The sequence below is a fragment of the Rhamphochromis sp. 'chilingali' genome, assembly GCF_963969265.1.
Source record: "Rhamphochromis sp. 'chilingali' genome assembly, chromosome: 14".
Taxonomy (NCBI): domain Eukaryota; kingdom Metazoa; phylum Chordata; class Actinopteri; order Cichliformes; family Cichlidae; genus Rhamphochromis; species Rhamphochromis sp. 'chilingali'.
This window is the reverse complement of record NC_137941.1, coordinates 12,163,245-12,188,783: the sequence shown is the minus strand read 5'-3', so window position 1 is coordinate 12,188,783 and position 25,539 is coordinate 12,163,245. Positions and strand designations below refer to the sequence as shown.

The 25,539-nt window shown below is 38.5% G+C and overlaps 2 protein-coding genes across 3 annotated transcripts; one reads left to right on the top strand and one right to left on the bottom strand.

The window, feature by feature from the left end:
- The first annotated feature begins 529 nt into the window (after positions 1-529).
- LOC308410215 (zinc finger protein 654-like) lies at positions 530-15,426 on the top strand. The gene is made up of 12 exons (XM_080903397.1): positions 530-714; positions 2,727-2,872; positions 3,402-3,483; positions 3,695-3,830; positions 4,549-4,751; positions 5,940-6,076; positions 6,947-7,088; positions 7,350-7,634; positions 7,772-9,109; positions 13,061-13,836; positions 14,003-15,078; positions 15,186-15,426. The coding sequence occupies exons 1-12, from the start codon at positions 589-591 to the stop codon at positions 15,188-15,190; spliced, it is 4,452 nt and encodes a 1,483-aa protein (XP_080759523.1). The 5' UTR covers positions 530-588; the 3' UTR covers positions 15,191-15,426.
- A 1,016-nt stretch (positions 15,427-16,442) lies between these two features.
- Positions 16,443-25,079, bottom strand: LOC308410216 (uncharacterized protein). 2 transcript variants are annotated; one of them, XM_080903398.1, is made up of 11 exons: positions 24,938-25,079; positions 23,271-23,518; positions 23,020-23,137; positions 21,472-21,624; positions 21,162-21,350; positions 20,319-20,392; positions 19,811-20,008; positions 19,581-19,718; positions 19,409-19,498; positions 19,051-19,194; positions 16,443-18,925 (listed from the first exon to the last, which is right to left on the bottom strand). In XM_080903398.1, exons 2-11 carry the CDS (start codon positions 23,508-23,510, stop codon positions 18,797-18,799), a joined length of 1,473 nt encoding a protein of 490 aa, XP_080759524.1. In that variant the 5' UTR covers positions 23,511-23,518; positions 24,938-25,079; the 3' UTR covers positions 16,443-18,796. The 2 variants fall into 2 exon arrangements, with proteins under 2 accessions (XP_080759524.1, XP_080759525.1); XM_080903399.1 differs by having other exon boundaries at positions 21,162-21,338.
- Positions 25,080-25,539: the final 460 nt, after the last annotated feature.

Here is a 25,539-nt window from a genome sequence, read left to right as displayed (position 1 = left end):
GTAATATTTACCTATATGTGAATAACACCTGTGCAGTAGGACTAAGTCCCATTCTGCATTCTTCCTATTGAAATAACAGGTATTATTTTAATTAATGACATTTCTCACTTCTCTTTTAATTATGAATTTCTAACCGAATTCCTCTTTGTGATTAAAGATTCACTTAATAAGCTGTAAAAATGTATTGTCTGATGATGCAGCATGCTAAGGATTAGATTAGGAATTCTAAAAAAAAAAAGAAAGATTATTGTCATAAATGTGGGTAATTGTTATTATTTAAGCCACGTTTTACAATTTTTTTTTTTTTTGGATGAGTCTGACATGTAATATATATTATATAAGAAATACTGATTTATGCAAAGTCCCCTATTACAAGTGAATAGCTATTTAATACTATTTTAAGTCATAGTGGGTACCATCTTTCATACCGGATTTCCTATTGGCAACAGCCGTACAAGGAACGTACAAGGGTTAGTGACAAGGATAATTGCGCGGTTGCCAAGTAGTTAGTATCCTGTCGTGAGGAATCGGAGGACGCTTTCTTACCAACCTGGCAACTTTGAGTATGCGCTGGATACGGCAGACAGTATGGCGGACAACGAAAGTGATTTGGAAACAGACGGGCTTGAATTAGCTCTGGACACGTTGTGTGCTAAACACTGCAGCGGCGAATCGTCACTGAAGAGCAAAGAGTATTGCTCTGAGTTTTGTGAGGTATGTCGGGTGAATTTATATCCTGTGATTTACGGAGTCGGCGTTTGTTTATCGCTAACGATGCTAGCTTTGAGAGCTAATGCTAGCCCCTGAGCAGCTCTTTTAATGCAGTTATGTGTTTAAGGCGGAGGCATAGCACATCAGAGACAGAGCAGAATTAGTTAGTCAGAGTTTACAGGTACGAACTGGACTTTTGGGTGTCTTATTTTTGTATTAGTGTTTGTTTTTTTTGTTTGACGTTAGCTTTATAGCTAGATAGTAAAGCTAAGCTAATTAACGTTGTGGGCTTAACAAGGTTTGATGAACGAGGGAAATGGAGCAGTTTCTACCCTTGCTGCCTAGAGTTGACATCAGTTGATAAAAATGCAAAAAGACGTACGTACTGACAAATGGTAAGTTATTTTTAGGGAAAAGCAGGAGCGTGGTTTCCTTTCACAATGCAAGGTGCCCTCGAAGTGAAAAAAATACCATAGCTGACTGCCAAATCGCAACTGAATTGTTTCACTATCCAGAATAACAGTACTCTGTTTTACATATACACACTTGGAATGCGTTTATCTGGGAGCCAAACGTTTGGATAGCTAGTCGGATGAATTGGCTTTTAACTATCCTAGAGCATGGAGCTTTAATTGCGTAAATTAATCCATAAGTTCCACCAGTAGCTGTACTTAAAGTTTACAATTTAATAAAGTTGATTAACTTTACTATTATAGCACTTATACTTACAAACACGCAGTTGCGAAAATGCTTCACATTTAGGATAAAAGAAACATCCCTCAATAAAATGGCACACTGTAACTACCACATGGTACCTATACTCAAAGGTGTATGATGTATAACTGAAATTAATACACATGGTTAAAACAAAGAAAAAAAAATACGGAATACAAGTTTATAGTGTCTGCGAAATGAGTAATCTAAAACTGTGTTTTAAAGTGGACATGAAACACTAAACGTATTAAGGCTAATTTACACCATGGAATCTCACTCTACAAATGGTCATAGATTTAACACTATTTTGAAAGCGGATTTAGGAAATAAGTGTTTAAAGTTTCAGTTTTTAGATCATCTGTAGAACCACTTGTGCCTATATGTTAGCTAACTAGAGACAGAATTAATAACCTTGTACAAACTATAAAGCAGTGTATGAGGGTCACTGTTGCCTATGTCTGTAGCAATGACTTTTATTTTAAAAACAAAACATGGATATACTGTTCATTTTCACTCTCCATTTCCCACTTAGTGGTTCTTTGTTGTTGGCTAGCTGCACTGAACCAGGAAAATCCACCTGTTTGGGCTTGTGCTTTATAAATGAGCACTGTGTGGAGGAGAGCCTGTTTGATTCAGGTGCACTAGTGGTTCACTGGACCAACAAGCTAAATTTGAAAATTCAAGGATAACAGTAGTTATATTTTATCATTACAAAATATCATTTCAATTAAAGAGTTTGGCCATACTTGTGGATTAACCATTACAGAAACATTTATTTTTTTTTGATAATTATGAATACTGTTAAGTTATGAGAGCTGTGGCACAAACCTTAGATTGGGTGATGGTCTAACAAATGTGTTAGACATCCATACAATAAATGTCTAATGGAGATGTCAAATAGAAATGTGCATTCTAATGAACATTTCTATTTGATTGTGTTACAGTGTGTCTTATTTACGTTCTTATACTTTGGTTCTAAGATCCAATTTGTGTTCATATTCACACAGCACATCCACCAGCTGTCTTTATTATCTAAACAATTTCAGTTAGAATTCTTCTTGGTTTTGATCGTAGTGTATTGTTAAAACATTAGTACTCTGATGTGCAGTGTGGACGGATAATGAGTTCCACCATTTCATATCAAATCACTATTTTCTATATATTACTTGTTTTTAACTTTTGGCAGCGTAAACCTTTCTGTTGTAAACTGTGTTAGATGTGGGATGAAAAACATACAGCTTTTAGCTGTCATGCATAGGATTCATTTAAGTCTTTCACATTTCTGTTTCATTCCTGGACAGCTTGTTGAGGAGTACACAGGGCAATGGCAAGTTCCTCTCCCGCAACTGAAGGTGCTGCGGACCGCACTCTACAATTTTACCAAAGCCACCACTGCCTTTACAGATGACTGTCAGCACATCCAGTATGTTCTCAGCAGTTTGGCCTTGTAAGTGCAATGTTCACTGGAAGCTGTTTTAATGTGCTGTATTGATTGTAAATAAATTTATTTGAATAGCTGAACCCACGTATTTGGTTCGAAAATTCTTAATTGCCTAGCAGAGACACGACATAAAATGTTATTTCTAAAACAAAACTGTGAGACAGATACTGTGAAAAATCAGTGTTGAAAATAGTACAGAACATTTTCTGTAAATCAGTGTTTGTTGATGCTTTCAGATAAAATTTAAAGGCTGTAGCTTAAATAGAGGTGAACCATAAATTCATGGAACCCTTTTTTATCTGTTGGGAAGAGCTGGAGCTCCGTGTCCAAAAGGAATAGCAGAGTTGTATTTGCTGCCTGTCTTTGAAATAGAAAAAGACACATATTGTTTTAACTTGAATCATTTGGTAATGAGCAGCACAATTTTGAGTTGATCACCTCTCCTTTAAAACTAGCACTTGTAAGGCATTCATGTTCTGGTGGTTGTCACCTTGGTGTGAGATATTTTTCTAATGTCTCTGTCATTGTCTTGCAGGAGCTTCTTTGAACTCATGCTGTTTTTCAGCAAGGAAGAATTTGTGGAAGAGCCTTTAAAAGACATCCTTGACTCTTTTCAGGTGATTAAAAACTGACCTACTGTCAATTCACAGTACAATTTTGTAAAAGCCAGGTGTTTTTACAGGTGCTGAGTTTTAAACTAAAGGTAACAATACTTGTCTCAAAACTGCTGCCAGTTTCTTCTTGCACCAATGTTTTATGATTGAAAATAGTGACTAACTCAGCTTCCTTCTATAACATTAAGATTTTGAATGAACGTCTTCTCTGCAGATTTGCCACACTCGCCTCATGAGGCACAGGAACATCTACCTTCAGCATGTAAAGCAGATTATTAAAGTAGGAGGCCCATGGGAAAATCCTGTGTTACAGGGAATCCTGAAGGAGGATGATTTGCCACCAAACGACGGTAGGCATATGTGACATATAGGAAATAATACAATGCCTGTCCAAAATAAGAAGTCATACATGCTTATATTTCATTGCATTGCCTTTAGATTTGATGAGGCACACATAAGTTGTGATAAAGTTTCAAATAAGCTTGGGCAATGTCACCACATTTACAGAGTTGCATTAAGTTTTTTGCCCAGATCTTGTATTGATGGTAAAGGACCACTGCATAAAATCTTCCAAAGATTACATCAGGGTTATTCTCTGGCTCTGTGATGACCACTCCATGTATAAAAATCATTTTTCATGCATGGAGTCATTTTTCATGCAATCACTTCTTAAGAAATTAAGTGGGATGAATCTTGGTATGTCATCTTGGAATACGATAAGAAAATGGCATGTAATATCACTGAAACTTGACCTGGCCTCTTGAAGAAACCCCATTTCAACCCCTTCTTACCCTGATACACTCATTATTAAACAAATTTTGTTACTAAACTACCAAATGTTTCAGTCATCTTCTGTCATGATCATCCCCCCCCCCCCACCCCCCACCCCCAAGCAAACACATTTCGTTCTCAATACACCATTATATCTATCATCACGTTTTTAATAATACATTGCACTGTCATTGCTTATATATAAATATAGGCAATGACTTTATTTTCAGCAGGTAGTTCATATTAATACCCATCCCATGAGATTTACATTAACACATGTAATTACCTTCTATGCAGTTGAGGACTACGTGAGCTCAGAATTGCCAGTGTTCTTGGAGCTGCGAGTGCGATATCTGCAGGCCTGTGAACGAATGCAGGAGGCAATGGCTCTTGCTAAAAGCTGCCTGGAAAATCGTGAGGCTGGAAAGCATCTATACTTCCATCAGGCCTACTTGACCTGCCTCTACAAAGCCTCGCTGCATGAAAACCTTTACAAGGAGGTGAGAATTGAAGAGCAGAACAAGTAACCTTGAAAGAATTAGTGATAGGCGTTTCTAAAAATGGACATGGATGAATAAGAAAGGGGGGAAAAATGCATTATTTAGTCTTATTTATTTGTTGATCTACTATGTATTTAAAGTCTATGTTCAAATCAACCCAAAACAGGAAAATAGTTAAGGCTATCCGGTTGTTCAGTGATGACGCGACGGATCCTACTTCCGGGTCTAAAGTAGTCTGCGTTTAATATGGCTTTTGTGTTGTTAACATGTTTAATGTTATGTATTTTCTTCTATTTGATCTCAAAAAGCTCCTAAAACAGTCAGTGATCACTGTTGACCTCCCTCGGCTTTTATTACCACTAATCATTTATTTAAGCTCAGTTTTTAAAACCTTAGGATGTAACTACAGCCCAGCCCATGCAGCAGTATATGAATGACTAACCTCGTATTGTGGATGGATTATCTCAGTTGTTCTCCTGGCTGAAGGTTGGTCCTTTTACAGCATCCTGCCATGCGATTACATTTGTTCCTGACCACCGAGAACACTCACGTTAACTTTTATCGAGTGGAAAAAAAAGTTAGCTTGTTTATATTATGCTAACATAGCTGTGTCGCTAGCGGTCACGTAGCACATCATTATATACCAGCTAGCCCAACTTCAGTAACCCTACAAACGTCACTGCTGTTTAGTTTTCTGTCTTCATTGATGTTGGAAGTGATAACAGAGCTGTACGTTTTAATTTGTTTCCAAAACCCCGCAGTCAGGACATGCTATATTGTATTTAGATAGACGCTAGCGAGCTAACTCCCTGCTAACTTCTAACTCCGTTAAATGTCATAAATTCCGTTTTCATGGATGCCTGGATGTTAAACTCAATTGTTACACCTGGTAGAGCAGAACGCTGATCATTTTATTAAAGATGAAAGACTTTAGACAGTTTTTCTACTCTCAGTAATGCCATAGTGATCGTTTGATATATGGACCTGCAGCGGAGTTTAGGTCCAGACACGGCTAGTGACGTCAGACTGAACAACCGGATAGTATATTAGTAAATATGATGTAACTGTATCACATATAATAGGTGACCATTTTGCAAATGAAAAGCTTTGTGAATGCCATACATTAACTATAATACATGTTTTATAATAAATAAATGTATATGTGTATTTTCTTAACTTCTTCCTTAGATGGCAGAGATAGATGGTCGTGATGCAGTGGAGATAATCTGCAATACAGAGAGTGTTGAAAAAGATGAGCTGTTGTTATCACTGTGTAAAGCTTTTCTTACACAGCAGCTACACAATGGAGACATGTATTACATCTGGTAAGTGTGACCTCATATAAAGGATTCAGCAAATATTCAGACCCTCTATAGGCTTATCAGGCCAGATTTCAGTAGTTTATCCCATTCCTTTTTGCAGATCCTTCCATGATCTGTCAGATTGGATGGGTACCATCTGTAAACTGCCATCTTTGGGTCTTTTAACATATGTTCTATGGGACCATGTCTCAGGTTTCTGTTACACTCAAGGACAATCAAACTTGTACTGAAAGTAAAGCTTGCACTGTTGTCTTGACTGCATGCTTAAGGTCTCTTGTGCAGGTCTTTTTTTCCAGCCCCCTTTCTGAATTTAGCTTTGTTTATTCTTTCCTTATTTTTGACCAGTCTCCTTGTATCTGGCACTAAAAAGCTCTGGAGCGCTTGTGAGGGGGAAAATCTTAAAGCTTTACATTTATTAAAAACTTTTTATTGACTGTCCCTCTCAACATCTCTGTTATAGAAGTCTTAGAGTTCTTAAGAGAGTTCCTTTGACAGAACTTTCTTTTTTTTAGTAAATGTAAGGGATTTGATTATACATTTTGGTGTGCCACAGCAAAAAGTAGAAATATTTTAAACATATTTTTACTTTTTGGGCAGGAGGTTATTGACTATAGAGTGAAAGAAATAGCAATTTTACTACAATGGTGTGTCTCTCTCCTGTCAGTTTCTTCAGCCAGATTATGCAGGGTTGGGTATAGGGCATATCTTTGAATATGGCAGTAATGTGAGTTGTTGAAGTGATAACCCCATTACAGTGCATGACTTTATTTAATTATTTTAAATGCTTTAGCATCTCTCTGTTTGTTGACTTAATATCATAGTTGTTGCCTCATTAAAATCATACCTGAACTAGATGTATATGTCTTTATGCAGGGACCTGGTGTTTATCTGGAGCAGACTGTATCTTAGGGCCCATCCCTCCAGACAAGGCTTCTTAGCTGAGTGCTTGCAGCTGGCCTCCTCTGCTACCAATGTCAGAGCCATCTTCCCCTTCATAAAATTGGTCACTACAGAGGTGAGATGTCATTGCAGCATCATCTTTTGTCGCCCTGTTAAATCGTAACAGTTTCTGTACACTGTCTATAGTGTACAGAAACAGTTTAAAGTTGTGTTTTTAATACTGTTAAATATTAGTTAAATGCTTTGGTTAAACTGTTAAAAATGTAAGTACTGCAGACATTTACAATTGGCAATTGAATATTTTTTTCCTTTTGATTTGATTCTTATATCTGTTTTAATCAGATTTATTCATCTGTGTTTATTTCCTTTTGAATAGCTGGGTGGTGATGGAATTCAAGTTTGCGTGGAGCTTTGCGCCAGGGCCCTGCAGCTGTGTGACATGCAGGCTGACACTGTAACCCGGTCACTCGTTTGCAAGACAATTGCCTTCCTGCTGCCCCATGACCTGGAGGTCTGTCGAGCGTGTGCCCTTCTTGTGTTTTGCCAGGAACGAAGCTTGGAGGCATACCGAACTGTCTCCCTGCTTTACATGCATCCTGATCAGGAGCCGCATCCCCACAACAACCCTGTCCGGACCTGTGTTCGCTTTCATATTCTTCAGGTTAGAGGGGGTGATGCGATATATGTTGAACTTTATCTGATATGGGCTATATTTCGATATTATAACTGTGTGATTTGTTTACAACTGTGTTTTGCATGATTGTTGTTTTTTTATTTTTTATTTTTTTCTTTTCCCAGATGCTAAAGGAGCGCCTATGTTTTGACCCTGAATTTTGGAACTTCCTGACCCTTAGGACACATTGTTTAGAGTTAATGAATGATAAGGTTGTGACTGCTGCTGTTCTCGACGAGATGGAAGAGGAGAAGGCATATAGTGAAGAACTACTAAAAAGTAACTGTGTAAATGAGTCATGCACTCAAGACTCCATCTCTTGCAACTGCACTGAAGCTGGATTTGTGAACCTTCCAGAAGAGCAAACTGTAGATGGAGAGGCTGGAAAACGTGTTGCACTGTCGGATAATGATTCTCTGAAGAGGAGGAAATGGAGAAAAAGGCTACGACGGAGAAAACGGCCTCGGTCTGATGATGAGTTTGAAATAGGTGATGATCCAGAGATCAAATACAATGTCAAATCAACCTCTTTAGGTAATAACTCTGTGTACTCACTAAGGCGCAATCACACTAACAAGGAAAATTCTTCTGTAAGTCTCCCTCTGAACCGCAATAGGGAATACTTGTCTAGATGTGTTAAGAGCAAAATTTTGAAAAGAAAAGGTCAAAAGAAAAGATGGTTGCAAGGTCTTCCAAGACTGGAGCTGGTACAGGCAGTGACAGAGAAAAAGGTCAAAGTTAGAGGGAGAAAACGGGGAAGGAAGCCATTATCAAAACTGGAACTCTCATATCCCGATAATGAAATATACCTTAACAAGGAGGAGTATGGATTTGAGAAAAAAATGGACACAGAAGACAAAGAGCAGAATATGCCTCAACTGAACTGTGAGCTTGAAATGAGTGACCAGAAAGAGAACCAACTTGGGCACTTGAACAGAGAAAATGGAGAACATAATGATTTGTTTTATGAAATTAAGAATGATAGGCAGATGAAAGACCTGAAAGACAATGAATTTGAGCAGATGACAGACTTTAAGGAGAATGGAGAACATCCTGATTTGGCCTTTGAAATCAAAAGCGAACAGAGAGCGTATCAACTCGAGAAGATGATGGGCCCTAAGAAAGAAAATGGAGAACATAATGGCCTTGATTGTCATAACACTTTAAGTGAACCATCCCAAGAGGAATCTCAAACACAGGTGGAATCCAAACTTTGTGAAGGTCCACCCATTGAGAATCAAGCTGCTATCGGTATTGCTGAAGCTGATCCTGTGGACCTTGATGGTCCACTATTGGAGTTATTGGATTGTCCAGTAGAACTCTTTCACAGTTACTCCTTTAAATCCAAATCACCTGACAGTGAAAATCCTCAACCGCCAGAATCTACAGCATCTGAGGACCTTAATGGCAGCAATGAAGAGGAACCCCATCCGTCAGTTGAAACAGAAACAACAAACATTGAGGTTAGTTATTTCTCCATATTTACATTACTGTGCAAGTGTCTCAAGCCTCCCTTATTTTGTTTTTTGCTGGGATGCGAAAGAGGAAAGGGATGCAGTGATTTATTTAAACATGCACACCCATGGAAATACAGGCAGAAACAAAGTTTGTACAATTCTAGCAAGTCAATTAAAGTCAATATTTGGTATGAACACCTCTATTCTTGAACTCTCTTAGGCAAGTTTTCCTGTGGTTTCTTTAAGTAGTCTTCAGGAATAGTTCTCCCAGGACATTCAAAGCTCCTCTTTGGATGGTGGTTGCCTTTTGTTCTATTCTTTGTCAAGATGATCTACACTTCATTCAATAATGTTGAGGTCCAGGTTCTGGAGAAGGCAATCCATGATTGATAGTGTTCCACTGAGTGTTTTTTCTAGTCAGGTACACTTTTCTGCACTGACAGAGTGTTTGGGGTCATTGTCATGCTGAAAATTAAGCCACTGCCAATCAGATACTTTCTGCATGGTATTGTATGATGACTCAAACTATGACCAGACTTTTCTGCATTTATAATAGGATCAGTTTTGACAGTTAACCCAGTATCACTGGAGACCAGTGTTGGGCAAGTTACTTTAAAAAGTAATTAATTATAGTTACTAGTTACTTCTTCAAAAAAGTAACTGAGCTACAAGATTCTAAAAGTAATTAATTACTTGAAAAGTAACTATTGCTACTTTAGAAAAAAAAAAGTTTAATCCTCTGGGGTCCAGGGTATAATTAGCCATTTTAACCACTTTTGATTTTCCCTCTACATTTCACCTTTAAAAACTATTTATTTGCCTTGTTTTGTATCATTCTTTCCAGCACAACCTCACGTGTCTGAATTTACAGTTATGCTTTCATTTTGAGATACTATATTAACACAATTGATCTAAAATCAGACATAAAACATAAAATCTGAGTAGAAAAAGTTATATTTTTTATTGTAACAACCACAAACATGTTTATTGAATCATATTTCATAACTTTAAATGCAAATATAAATTGTCAGTTTTAAAAGCCTATGCACAAGTTTTGCAAACAAGTTATTTGCAGCTTTTTACCTTTTACTCTCTTTTTTTAAAATAACCATTTCAAACTATTGACAGAACAATCAGCTGTTCTGCATTCAATACGATGCCACACAAATTATTTGTGCCACTCCAAAAAAATAATTTCTGTCCATTATAAAGGAGAACATACAGCCTGATACCTGCAGGTCTGACAGCAGCAGGTGTATCACTCCTGTTTTCTACCTGGAGATAGCAGTCACCTCGTTGTTCTGACACACAACACAAAACTATCCGCAACACTACACACTAACTACACAAGACAACACATTAACTACACACTCCAAACATGCTAAATGTCAGAAATCTCAAAACTCGCTCTCTCTCTTTTTCTGCTGTCTGTCTGTCTCTCCCTCCGTCTCTCTCGCCGTCACTTGTCGGGATGAAATATTATTTTACATTCATAATCTAGGTTACTAGTCATAATCCTTATTATTACTGTTGCATCACTTATGATTTATCATTATTATCATTTCATTGACACATTTATTATTTATTAATATAATGTAGTTATATTAAAGTCGGTATTTCAGGTGTTATTATTTATTAATATAATGTAGTTATATTAAAGTCGGTATTTCAGGTGTTATTATTTATTAATATAATGTAGTTATATTAAAGTCGGTATTTCAGGTGTTATTATTTATTAATATAATGTAGTTATATTAAAGTCGGTATTTCAGGTGTTATTATTTATTAATATAATGTAGTTATACTAAATGTGTCAATGAAATGATAATAATGATAAATCATAAGTGATGCAACAGTAATAATAAGGATTATGACTAGTAACTAGAGCTGGGCGATATGAGATTTTTTCATATCACGATATGTTTTTTTCATTTCAGGCGATAACGATATCTATCACGATATAAGCCAAATAACTATATTTGTAAGATTTAAATGTGCCGTTGCTCACAAGTAAAATGTGAAATAATCAGCAGCTTGTTTTTATTTAAATATTTATTTCCCATAATAAGTTCAACAGGGTAGATGTACTTAAGGAACATGAGACTTTTTCAGATAAATAAAGGCAAATATTGCAAACTACACAAAAGGCAGCCACTAAAGCGTTTAAGTTTCAAAATAGAACAAACGAAACAGACTACTAAATTGTCAATTCCACTTAGAAACAAAATATTAATTCTAAAAATAAATCTTAGTTTATTTTACAGAAGAACAGACAAAACTGACTAACTTTTGTCAATATCAAATAAACTGAGAACTAAAAGGAAATTCTCAATCTCTCCTTGTTGTATAGCTGAGCTTTTCAAACAGTTGTAACAGTTACTTTAGTCTGACAAAAGCCGAATGACGAATTAGCGCTTCCAGTCAGAGACTGAGGCTACGTCCACACGTACACGGGTATTTTTGAAAACGGAGATTTTCCGTTTTCGTTTTAAAAAATAATCCCATCCACACATAAAGGCAGAAATGAAGGAAAACGCTGCTATGAACATGCCAAAGCAGCAGGTGGCGCTAGATTCCTAACCGTGCAGAAATGTTGGCCAATCAGAAGTCTAGAAGCCTCGGTGGGAAAAAGTAAACAAAGCTGGGGCATAGAAGCAGAACCAAGTCGTATGTGTGGACGGACAGTAACTGTGTGTATATGTAAGCATTTAAACACTGCAGAGAGTAGAATTAACAGTAACAGTATTGTAGAAATTCATTTCACCGAAACAATAACGTGGCGCACAGTGTGACGCATGCACCAGTTTATTGTATTTCCAGACTTGCTTTCGGCACAATTTACAGTGCACGCTACTCTGTTTTTTGTCAGACTTGAAATAGCCGAAATACCTTCACACTACGGAACTTCTATGGCTCTTCCGTTCGACAATCTCTCCGGCATTGGAACCATCATCTGTTTTCTCTTCGGTCACGCTCGGTTGATTTTTCTAGTCGGCACACTCATTTCCTCCATTACGCGCTCTCTCCATTACCCGCTGGCTGCTTCCCAAACAAACACATGTGCGGCTTGGCACTTGTGCTGTAAGTAACAAGTCACGCGACGTGACGCTGCGGCTGTGATTGGTTCGGCTCTGTGCTACTTAATTTGGATTGGCTGACCTTTTTTTTTTTTTTTTTTTTTTAAGAGGACAAGAGCGGCGAGGTCTATCGCGATAGCTTAATTTCTCTATCGAGTAAAAGTTATATCGCGATACATATCGTTATCGTTCTATCGCCCAGCTCTACTAGTAACCTAGATTATGAATGTAAAATAATATTTCATCCCAACACACTCCTAAAACTTCCATCTTCCTAAACCAAATGTCATTTTGCCATATCATTTTTGATTGGTCGACATGGTGCATTTTTCCACCAACACGAACGGGCTGTTTTGTTTGTTTGTTTTTTTTGTTTTTTTGGTCTTAAGCAGAGAGTGCTTGCTAGCGCTGTCCTTAGACGTTAACGTGACGAAACTATTCAGGAAAAAACATGCATATATGTTCTTTATCATGACTCAGACTTTTGCGTGGCCTATCAACACAATTTAAAAACTGGTATATATCACCTTGTTGCTTCGTAATCTTAAGCAGCTGCGCGCGCTCCCGCGGGCACCAATCACTTTCTGGTAGACGATCTGGTAGGCTTTTCTAATGACCATTAGAAACGCCGTTGCTTGTAACGCCGTTAATCCCATCACTGCTGGGGACCACAGACTTTTGCACAGTACTGTAATTTAAGAAATGTTGTTATGAAAGTCAATTATTACAGGGAGATATTTGAAGTATGTTCTCTTTTCTTCATATTAGGTTGCATTTGATTGCACATATACACTTCAGGAGAAGTACAGTTTTGCATGCAGTGAAATGTGAATTGATGCTCTGCTGCTTCCAGCTCTGATTTGACTTTTCTCTTTTTCAGGTAAAAGTTAAGAGAACATGGAAGGACAGGGCTCTCCGTACTCAACAATATTCTCATTTGTCCCACTACTGCACATTCTGTGGCAAAGACTACAAAGGCTTGAATGTTATGAGACATGCTCTCTCGCACCTCAAAAGTAGGAAACTAAAATGCATTCTCTGCGGAAAACGCTTCAAACAGCTTCCTTTTGCCAAAAAGCACATTCTTGAGCACATTGATACAATGTGCAAACAAAAATCTTCTAATAAGGAGCCATCCATTGAAAATGCTCAAGCTGCTAATGGAGTAATAGACAATGCAGGAAATAAGTGTAAGCCTTGGGATAAAAAACAGACTATTTCTGAGGGCGAAACTTTTGGACAGAGACCCGGAAGCAAAGCTAAAGTGTCACATCTCAAGAGGGAAGAACGAATCATCAGGAACCTCCGTACCCTCATCAAGAAGACATCTGTGCTTCACAAAAAATGCAAAAAACCTAACACAAATATATTCAAACAGATCGACTTTAAGGATGAGCAGGTAATCATTAAAGAAGGCCTGGTAATTGTAAGTAATCCATCTGTGATTGAAGAAGAGGGGCAGGAGACGCCTGCGGGAGAAAATGCTTGTGGTGCAGACATCACATACCACTTGTGCCCGTCTGACTCCTGCGATAGAGTATTCTTGAGGATGACCAACACACTAACAAAGCATGCTATCAAATGCCATATTACTGAAGACAAGGTGCTAGAGAAGACTTTTGTTTGGGCCAAACACAAGTGCACCCTCTGCCTCAGGTAAGAGAACTTTAAATAACTACAGATATTTAAAAAAAAACAAAAAAAAAACGGTCTCTTAACTGATTGTAAAACACTAAAAGACTCCATACATGTACAGTTAAAGGGTTTGAATTTGGGAAGTTGATTCAGCATGTTGCGCACGGTTTTTTTTCTCTCTCAACAGGCAGATTCAGTTTCTTCAGCATTATAAGGACCACATGAAGAGCCACAGTAGTCCTCTTCCACACTTCTGCTACCATCTAGAGTGTAAGCAGCGCTTTGTGACACAGCAGGAATTAAAGGATCACGTAAATACCCACCAGCCCTTCCGACCTCAGTGTCCTTTCAGTGGCTGTGAGAAACTTTTCTCAAGTTATCTGGGTCTATATGACCATGAATGGAGGCACTATGTCCCAGTCCCGCAGAAAGACGAGCTAGAATTGGGACCCAGCAAACTGATAAAGGAAAGCGCTGAAGCTCCATGGAAACAGAGAGTGAAGGTCGAGGAGATATGGCTACAGAGTAAAAAGGGGCAGCAGGAGAGTCCCATTCCTGATGGTGAGGCCTCTCGTGTTGAGGATCTCACACTAATAAACAAAACTGATGGTGAGACTGGTGGAATAAATGCGCAAAACAATAATCTTCTTAAGTCTGATAACTATTCAGAGAAAACTGTTGCAGATCAGCACACAGATGATACCAAACCTACCATCAATGGATATGAAGATGTGAAAAGAAATGTTTCAGAGGGGTTCATGTCCACTTCTCACACTAACGCTGCTTCAGCGACTCCCACCAAAAGATGTCGAAAAAGACCAACTACTGTCGAGGTAGACCCTTTAAACGTCAGAGATCTTGAAGATATTTCTACTTTGGCCGAGGGAGTCCAACAGAATATAGCAGAGCCACACATTCCTGAGCACAAAACCTTCAAGCCCGAAGATCCCTCCTACGCAACTTTTGTTAAGGCCCCTTTCATCCGGCCACCTCCATCCACCTACCTGGATGAATCTGTGCTTTCAATGCGCAAAAGGAGGTCCACTGATGATGCTCCCAAGAAAATCATTTATTGGAGTCATAAGAAAAAGAAGGACCCTGATCCAGAAAAGGAGCAGCAGGTGGAGGATGTGGCCCCCGAGCATAAGATCAGACATCGCTGTGATAAATGCCTTTCCTCTTACAGCAGTCTGGAGGAGTTGCAGAAACACAAAGCCCTCAACACGTGCTCTTCCCTCTTTGGCTTTGATTCAGATGATGAAAGTAAGTTTGCTTAACTCCATTTTCTGACCCTGTGTTTTTTTTTTTGTTTGTTTGTTTTTTATTACCTTGAACAACCAGTAACTGTTTTTCCCCTTGCTGTTTTTTAGGTTAATATTTGCAGGAGTGTGAAGAGTTGCTGCAATTGGAATGGCTATTTCTGTTACTTGGCTCAGGAAGGTCCTTCATGACAACTAAACACTAAAATCCTTTCTTAATGATCAGTCATAGTGCTTAAGGCAAAGGAGATGTAAACCAGAAAATACCTAGTACCTAAAGTACCTAAAAACCAAATTTGGGTTGAAACTACACACAATATTTATTCACCCTTTTTTTTTTTTTTTTTTTTTTTTTAAAGCTAATTTGACCTGCTGACTTTGTCAAGTCCATGTAAATTTGGGAAATACACTAATTGTCAGGTAACGGGAATCTGAATAATGGACCCATTCCCTCTGCTGTGGTGTTCACGAGTCTTTGGAGACTGGATAAGAGAATGAATTCTACACACAGTTCATCATTGGAGGTGTGAATTGCAGTGTGCAAACAACATGTATGTTCTGTGGTCTTCCAAATGAGGCATAGACCACTTAGTTTGTATCGTAGAGCACTTGAGAACTTACTAGACATGACTGTAAAGGTGGATATCAGATGGCTGCATCATCGTAACTTTTGTACACTGTAAAATCTATTTTCTAAATAAGTCCTTAAAACCCCTGTCACAAATGCACATTTTAAACTAAGAAAATCATGTGGGTAGCAGTTGGGTGGGACTGGGGTTGCCTTTATTAAATTTCTCTAGTTGCGATACAATTATGTATTAGGGCCGTGGCCAAAACATTTGAAACAATGTAAATCTGCCTTCATTTTGTCAAACTTTCTGTACAGCGTATGCATTACTCACAATTCTGTTAGTGCCAAGACTGAATCAGTGTTCACACTGTAGGATGATAAAAACCATGTAACTAATACAGTACCAGCTTGCTTTAAAGTTTTTATTCTTTTAAGTTGGTTTAAACAATGATTGTGCATTTCTTTATGTAGAGTATTTCACATTTATCATATATGAACCTTTCAGGTGGTTGATCTGTTTAATACCTTTTTGATGTAATGTTTATATAAGACGATGCACTTAAACCTGCTTATTTATATGTACAAATGTCAATAGATTGGATTTGTAAAGGTATTGATTCCCCATCTATTTTTCTTAAAGAAAAAAAGTGATGAAATTTGTTTGAATAAACAAACTAAACCTCTGCCCTCTAGTGTGATCTGCTTTAAAGCTTAGGTTGCGTGCTGTGAGGTAGTATAGTAAAGGAAAACACAAACTCAGTATACGCATATAGGTCAACATTGCATATTTATTTATTTAGGGATGTAAATTTTTTTGTTGTCAATCCTAGGAAAGAGGAACAGTGATATTAGAATTGTTTAAAAAAGTTTTTTGCATCACATCTTCCTGATACATGAGGTATGTTTATTATCTTTTGGGGGGAAAAACAACAACAACAAAAAAAAAAAAAAAAAACGGGGAACATCTATAAACAAAAATCTTGTGTTGTTTAATTTAGTCCACAAAGTGTCTCCCACTCTTAACACTAATATAGTAAAGCCAAAGGTGCACTTTGTTGCTGAAGGCTGCATTCAAAGAAAAACTACAGTCTGTTAAATAGACTGGTGTCCTCAAGTCTATACGCAGTAATCAGTGTATGCCTGACTTTTATCAGATGTGGTTTTTTACTTTGTGTACTTCGATATCTGACATTTTAGGTCCAAGCAGTTCTTATAGCCAAGCACACAGGCTGGGGGAAGAAAAAAAAAAAAAAAAAAAAACACTAGCCAGCAGAGGCAGTCCTGTTATAGTTACTATTCAAGACTGAAGGGTATTCCTCTAACTCATGCAGCAAATGTGTTCCAGCTCTGAGACTAATTTAACCATTTGCTTTGGTGCTGCTTGTAGCCTTAACAAAAACACAGCAGTGTGCAGGAATCAAATGCTGAAAATGATTTTGCAAACAAATACAAACTATACAGAAATGCTAAGACTAGAAAACAACATGCAGCATACGATGCACTGATGACATCAAACAACCTGGTGTCAGATTTTGCTTTGACCTGAGATAAGAAAATCTTAATTAAGACGATGTGACACATTATAGAAACTTAATGGAACGTTATTGCACTGCTATGCAATGTACAATGAAGCACCATACTAAAAATTTATAAAAAAAAAAAAAAAACCCATGAAAGGCTAAGTTTAAAGAAAAGCTCAACTCCTAAATAAGAATAGTTTCTGTAAACTTGTTCAAGGTGAAACTAAATACACTAATATCCTATTGAATTAATGACCAAGTGTACATTTGGTACATTTTGGTAATGTACACTTCTAAAGACTTTTTTGTCCAGTTTCTGTAGACATGCTGAAATAAAAAGCTGGATCAACAGCACATTATTCACATACAGACAAACAGAACAGCGACCTTGTGAAAAAGTACAAATATGTCTCAGTAGCATAAGTAGGCAAAAAAAACATGCAAAGTGTCAGAGTGCATCCCGAACGGGTTTGGTTTTGATAAATGTTTCATAATTTTCTTTTTAAAACAAATAACTGTGCTAAAAAACCCAAAACACAGTAATAGCACTTCTGCAATTTACAGTGGAATACCTGGATTAAAAAGAGGGTTGAAAAGCCACATAGGCTAACATGCATAGAGGAAGAATAAGTTTACCTATGGTTGATAGGAAGACAAACTGATCCATACATTTAAATAAAGTCTAAGCAGCAGACACTGGATATGTCTGTGTGTTCTACACAGTGCACACAGAAGCTGCTCCCTTTGCTGACGTAAATCAACTACTCATTGAGTGCATCCTATGCTGACCAACTAGGACAATAAGAGCAGCACAACCAGATTTCATTTGTCCCCTTTAAAAAAAAAGCTCAGAGGTTGTTAACCGCAAACAAACTCAAAAAGGATCATTATTTACAAAATCTTCACCTTGCATTTCAGATTCTACAGCCACAAGCTGAGTTGTGACTATATAATATCCACACCTATATTCGATTTCATTTAAAAGATAAAAGGAGCAGCAGCTAATCCTTCCTTTCCCCACAGAATGGAAAACCAAACCATTTAAATATGTAGGTTGCAAAATGCTTAAATGAAGGACCAGAGAGAAGAAGGTGCAGTCTGCTGCACATGAATGAGTGTTTTTCTTTAAAGTTCAAAAGGTTTTCTTATGGCTTATAAAAGCAGTATGTTTGATAAGCCAAGTTATCGTTTCCATCTGCTATAAATATACGCACCACATGAATAGCTCAACCAGTGTTGAACTGGACAGAGAGGAATGGGATCATCTATGAGTCCTGAGTGGCTGACATGGAAAGGAGAGCCACAACTATGGTTACAGATAATAAAATATGTTTAGTGTGCATTTGATGCTATCAAGCTGCTGGAGTACACCATTCATGTGTAGAAAATACTGAGATGATCTTACCAAATTCTCTAGTATTTACACAGCATCAAAAGATGGGGTGTAGGAGCTTACAATGAGAGCAGAATGTGCTCCTCATGTCACAGGGACATACATTATGTTCTGTATAAAACATACGCATGGTTAAGAATAAGTGTTTTTCCATTTTGTACAGATTCAATCAGAAGACAATGGACGTAAAACATGTAGACGTACATACAGGTAGGTGTGAATGCATTTGTGTGTGAGCTCAGTGGGTGCTGTTGGAGCTCCAGTCATAAGGGAGAAAACTGACTTTGGTCTTTCCAGCAGAAACGATGCCCTGCAGGCTGGTCTTCTTTGGTGAGTCACCCATGTGATCCAGCACCCATCCCAGCAGCTATGAGATAGAAGGGGATGCAACAAAAAAAAAAAACATTAAAAAAACAATTCATCTATTTTTCCTACAAGAAAAATTCAGGATCCATACATGTGCACACATACAGCTATTAAACTTAAAAATACCTTCTCATCCGTGCCTCCAAAATCAGCTTTGTACCACTTAAATATCTGACTTAGGTGCACTTCTTTTTTTACAGAATCTACCACACAGGCGTAATCATTCTCCAGGAAGGCCTCGGCTGCTGTGCGGAGCTGGCTGTCAATGTCCTGAGAGGGGCGAGCACATAAGAATTAATTTCTGACCATTCAGGGTGCCGCGATTATGGGAGACATTATAAGAGGCAAGACTTGGGAAACCTGATATGAAATCTATGGGACAATTTCACAACTGTAAAAACTGTGACAGAAGAGGGAGTTTCCAAGTGTATTTATTTTAGCTAAGCCTTCTCAGAATCAAAAAAACTAAAGCGAAATCACTTACTTGTGGTGTGTATGTTTTAATAGGTGGACAGCCCTTTGCACCACAGTTCAAGGCAAAGTGAATCAGTGGCTCAGCATCTGGAAGTGCCACCTAGTGGACAACAAGAGACATGACCTTTAGTTAACTAAAGAAAACTGTCGCCACATAAATTCAGCTATCAAAATGTGAATACTTGAAGTCGTGGGTCCGTTTTGGAGAAGGGTCTTCGAAGCTGTGCGACACCTTTTCTGTTCCCTCTAAGAATGCCATTCTCAATGTCCTGCAGCGTGAATACCTCTCCTCCAATCAGGTAGCTCACATAATTGAAGAACTACAATTCAAAACATTCCTAATTTCAGCACATAAGTCTTATTGATATTACAAAGGAATTCTGGGGGAGACAGTGTAGCTGTGTAGTCCTACTCTGTATCTTTGCCACATGTTGGTGGGAGCCCCTAGGCGTAGGTACCCATGGATGACTAAGGCATTGTAGATATTGATGAAGAAGGCCAGCTTCTCCTCCCGGCTAAGCGACAGCAACTCCACCCTCTGCAGCTGAATAGCTAGCTCACAGTAACGCTCAAAAACAGGATTTGCTGACATGCCTTTATAGTCCACAGACTGTGGGAGCATGGACACAAAGTACATGCATTTAATTTAACCGTTTGTACAGGGATAAAGTAACAGAGAAGCATTATCCTGTCAAAATATCTTGACAAACAACCTTGAATGTAGGTCACAAAAAGACCTGCAGTGAAAAATACAGTAGAAATGTTTGCAGACAAGTTTTTTCTGTTTGCCAAAGTGAAACTTCATATGAACACACAGCTTGCCCAGTGCAACAGTACACACTGTGTGGCACAGATCCAAATGCACTGTTGCTTTTACAAAATAGCAACATGCACTCAGTGAGCATCAGGGACAACATTACCTTGCCATCGGCAGAGAGATGCTCCGAGAACAATTTCAGAATCATCTCCCGTAAAAGCAAAGAGAGCTCAGTGGCTGGCAGGAAGACAAAGAGAGAAAAACATGAAATAAAAATCAACATAGTTCAGAGTCAAAATATTAAACAAGAGCTGGGAAAAAACAAAACAAAGAAAAAACAAAAAACAAATTGTGCTTTTTATCAGGCGCTATAGAAAAAAAGGAAGCTGGGTAAAATCCTGCTGGTATCATGGTGTGACTCTACAGGTTCTACAAGTGTGCAGCTTTCAGGTATAAACACGCCAACACAGAGCCAGCCAATATGACTCACCACCACCATTGCAGAAGTAAAGGAATATCTGACAGGAAATTAAAACCAAGTATTAATTTGACCCAAGCCCACAGCAAAGCAGGAAACTGTTGTGAAACAGCCAGCAGCTGACATTGAAATCCAGCTAGGTTCTTTGCAGCCTGATACACTTTATGCATAATATCATCATAAAGCATTATTTATGATCAAATATAGTTTATTTATTTAGTCTAAATTTGCTAAGTTATGTTAATTCACTGATGAAGACAGTGAGTTTAAGTATTTTTTTAAAATACTGCATAGATTTTCAAGACAGAGAATGCGCTCAGTCACGCAGGCGTTGCAAGCTAATGAGCGAATGATGTTTTTATTGGATACACCATATTTCAGCTCTTAAAGCCACAAACCCAGAAGGATCATATGCTAAGTTAGCAGCAAAGAAAGGACATGGGTTAGTAGAGTGCTGAAAGACACTGCTCAGAGTGAACCTGAAATGCGATACGTGCACACTCCAAGCCTTATCTGGTCCTGACGTACCCTGCATGGGACTGCAGGTTGAAGTCTGTCCTGCGTTGAGAGCTGAATCATCCTCCAGTAGCCTGTACAGTGCATCCATGGTGTCTTTTCCTTCGCCAAAATTGCCATCCTGCTGCTCACAGCCATGAACTCTGATCATGTACTTCTTCTTCAACAATGCCTGTCCAGTATTACAGGCTGCAGCCCTGGCTAGTGTACACATAGCCACAATCAAGTGCTGACAGAACTGAATTTGACTATGTTTTGTAAGGATAGGGGCGCTTGGAAAATTGCATGAGATTTTACCCATATCACTGACAGCCTTACTTACCCATGCCCTTCTCTTTTTGCAGCCAGTCAACCAGCTGACTTCCTGAGAAGCTCTTTTTGTATAAAGTCAGCCCCCTCCTATGACTGCCAATCATGCTGGCATGTTTGAGGTCTTCCACTAGGTCTGCCAACTCATCTCTCTCACACGTAAATTCTACACGCGTGGAATTTCCAGGTCACACATGTATAAACACACAGAAATATAATCATGTTCACACATGTATGAAAGAATTTGATAAACGATGTAGTTCTGCATCTGTGAAAAAATGTCTCGCTGGTGAGAAAAGGTATTGCCTGAGCTGGGTAAACTTCTGGCTTCTTTCATTTCAACACAGCAGCATTGCTTTGGTTTGTAAATGAGATTTTTGGAATATACACTACTGAAGAGGAATTAAGTAAATGTGTAACTGTGTATATATGGCACAAGCATTACTAAGATTTTTTTTAAGCATCAGACCTCAGTCCTGTCTATTATATAAAGTCTGACAGGGATCACAGAGACAAATCATGTTTCCAAAGAAATATTTACACGCACAAATGGCAATTTCATTCTTTCTTCTCCCCCCCCATTATATTGTACACTTACCTGCCACTTAATTAGGTACACCAGTTCAACTGCTCATTGATGCAAATATGGAATCAGTGAATCTCATGGCAGCAACACAAGTCTTTTAGGCATGCTTCTGCAACATTTGGATGGTTAGAATCTGGTATAAGGAACGTATTGTATAATATGGTTCTGACTGTATATGTAAAGGGTGTCATTGTTAAAAAGGCAAAACTGTAAGTACTCCAATAGTCTATACATCTGTGCAAACACTAAATAAAACTGCTCTATCAGAAGCAGCTCACCTATATTACACCGACTACAATCTGATGACTTGTTCTGCTCTTCAGTGCATTATCGTTAGGTGCCAGAGATGTATGTGTAGTACCACGTACTGTTGATTTTAATTAAACTTCACAAAAGCTAACATTAAATTTCAATATTTTTCTACAAACACTGTTTACACTGTACATATGAGGTGCTGTGGGGCAGCCCAGCACTACTAGGCTTATCCAGAGTTTCAGGTTTCCTGTATCAACTGTCCGTGTTGGCATTTGGAGGAGTAGAGGAGCATGGATGTAACACACACACACACACACACACACACACACACACACACACACACACACACACACACACACACACACACACACACACACACACACACACACACACACACACACACACACACACACACACACACACCTGATGTTGCCTAAAAATGGCTTTTTCACTACATCAGCCAATGCTATTTCATAACCACTCTTTGCTCTTGGCTCACCTTCAGCCAACAATGACTATGCATAACCGGACACGCTGACTTCAGACCATGCTTGTCTATTTCTTGAAAGATAGGCAGTTAATATACTAAAATATCAGAAGGTATTTTACAAATATATTTAAGAACCGCATTAAAATGTGCCTTAAGAGCATTTTTGACTGTAAAGGGAAGGAAAGTAATGATCTTAAGCAGGCAAAAACTCTTAAGAATTAATTCCTTACCTCCTTCGTTCTCTGAAGCTGTATGCTCTGACTGACTCTGTTGTGGCAGAGGTGGTGCATCTGCTGGAAGGGGCTCTTCCTTCACCAGACTTACCAGCCTCTGAAGCTCTTCAGGTGACTACAGAAATTACAGTATCAATTCAAATTAGTTTTTCTCCCCCATTTTTGGACATTGCTTGACCTCTTAGTTTACTGGTCATTAGGGACCAGTAAACTAGTGGTATCGTCAGAAATGTTTTCCTTTTCCTCACCAGTTTCTGCAGGTCGTCGTTACCTCCAACATGAATATTGTTAAAGAAGATCTGAGGGACTGTGCTGCGTCCTGTCAGCTCCTTCACCTTTGCTCTCAGCTCTGAATGACTACCGAGGTCTATGTCACATACAGGCACTCCCAAGCCAGCAAGGGTGGTCTTGGCCTGCGTGCAGTGTGGGCAACCCTGGATTGAATACACAGTTATTCGCCCAGGAGCACTGCTCTCATAGTCTCCCATCGGAAATACTAATGGAAAATCAAGAGAGAAAGATTTATACAATTTGAAGAATGTATGCAAAAATAGATAATCCCTAAGCAGAAAACATACCCAACATGAAGCACACTTTTGGCCTCCTCAATTTGTACAAAATGTAATAAACTCCTTGAAATACAATTATCTAGTTTTAGGCTTTGTGTACATATATCTAGTGTATACTGTTTATATGTCCTGCCCCTGTGACCCGGCCCCAGATAACCAGAAGAAAATGTATGGATTGTCTCTAACAACACAGAAAAGTATATATATTGAAAAGTATATATACACAGGTTGAAATATATAGATACACCGCCGCTAATATTAAGTTAAGTTTCCCTTAGCAAGTTGCACCTCAACAAGACACTTTTGATATCCATTATGCTTATGGCATAACTGTGCCTAGATATTAGACCACTATTCTTGGCAGAAGTAGTCCCCACATTTTCAATAAGTTTGAGGTCAGGGCTTTAGGAAAGTCAGTCCAGAAGCTTAATGTTTAATGCTTAATCCATTTCAAAACTAGTTTGAATGTAAATGGTAAATGGCCTGCATTTGTATAGCGCTTTTCTAGTCCCTAAGGACCCCAAAGCGCTTCACACTACATTCAGTCATTCACCCATTCACACACTGGCGATGGCAAGCTACAATGTAGATGTTTGTTTGGGACCATGGTGGTGTTGGGACATCCAGTTATATTCAAGTTTTAACTATCTAGCTGTTGATTTGAGGTGAAGTTGAAGAATTTGAAGGCAACCTCGTTCATTATTCCCAGCCCCAGAGCATGATACTACCACCACTAGACACTGGCAGTTTCTTCCTCCTGCTCATTTCTTAATATTTCCTTGTGTTGAAAGCTGGCCAGTGTGATGTGCATGTCCTGCGAAATGATTTTTTTTTTTTGCAATGACACAGTTCCTCATTCCTTCTGACAGCTTTAGCTTTGAAGTCTATCAATATTTGTCTATGCGACCCAGATGCTAGATAAAAACCAGCAGGAATAGGTCAATGTCTAAGGTACGTTTCTGTGTCATTGAACGTACACATGTCAAATCCCCTGATTTGCTCTCGACAGAAACCTCCAGATCTAATCGCGTTACCACGATCATACACTGATTTCAAGAAAAGTATCAAACTGTAAGATGTAAGATAGTTCAATTCAATAAGACCAAAGATAAACAGTAAATACCAACGTGTGGTTGAATGTGAATCCCGACAGAAGGGAAAATAATATTACATACCCTAAAACATTACTGTAAGTGGACCAGCAGTTTAACTGAAAAAACTAACAAGAATGCCTAAATGTTTAAGTGACATGTAAATAAGCGGCACTGCACTAACAACATACCAGCTAAGCTAAACGAATGGATAACTAGCTGAGGGTAAATTAGCAAATGATAACAGTACATTACCTTTCGGGTTCACTAGCTTCACAGTACGATATTAAACTGGAGAACGGATCCTCTTAGCCTCGTTAAAGCATGTTAATATGATAGCGTGACGCCAGCTAAACAGGCTGACCAGCTCTCCCGTCCGAGCATCGCTACTGCGCAGGCTAGCTGCTAGCTTGGTTTATGATGCCTTCAGGAGCTCACCGTACACTTCAAATTTCAACGATTGATATTTTGGTATTTATTCTAATGAGCCTCTAATAACTCAAAGAAAAATGGAGAAAACTTCCCTTTTTTTACGTAATAATTACCATAAAACGTGTCAGTACACAGCACCAGTTTCCCTGAATGATACAGCAGAAGACACTGCACTCTCTAGCTCCTACTTATTAGTGAGAGCAAAAAGTAATGGAAAAAATGTCTTTTGTTTGTTTTGCTTTCCTAACCTAAAGGCAGCGAAAGCCCTTCTGTACTACATTCGTGTTCACTCTGTTATCGTAATTTCTAGCTCTTACGGTGACAATTGCGGTGTTGACAATACCTTAAGTTGTCTGCCCTCCGAAATATTGCGAACGCATCAACGTAACATAGCAACCAGTGTTTTGAACGGATCCCGTTCCCAC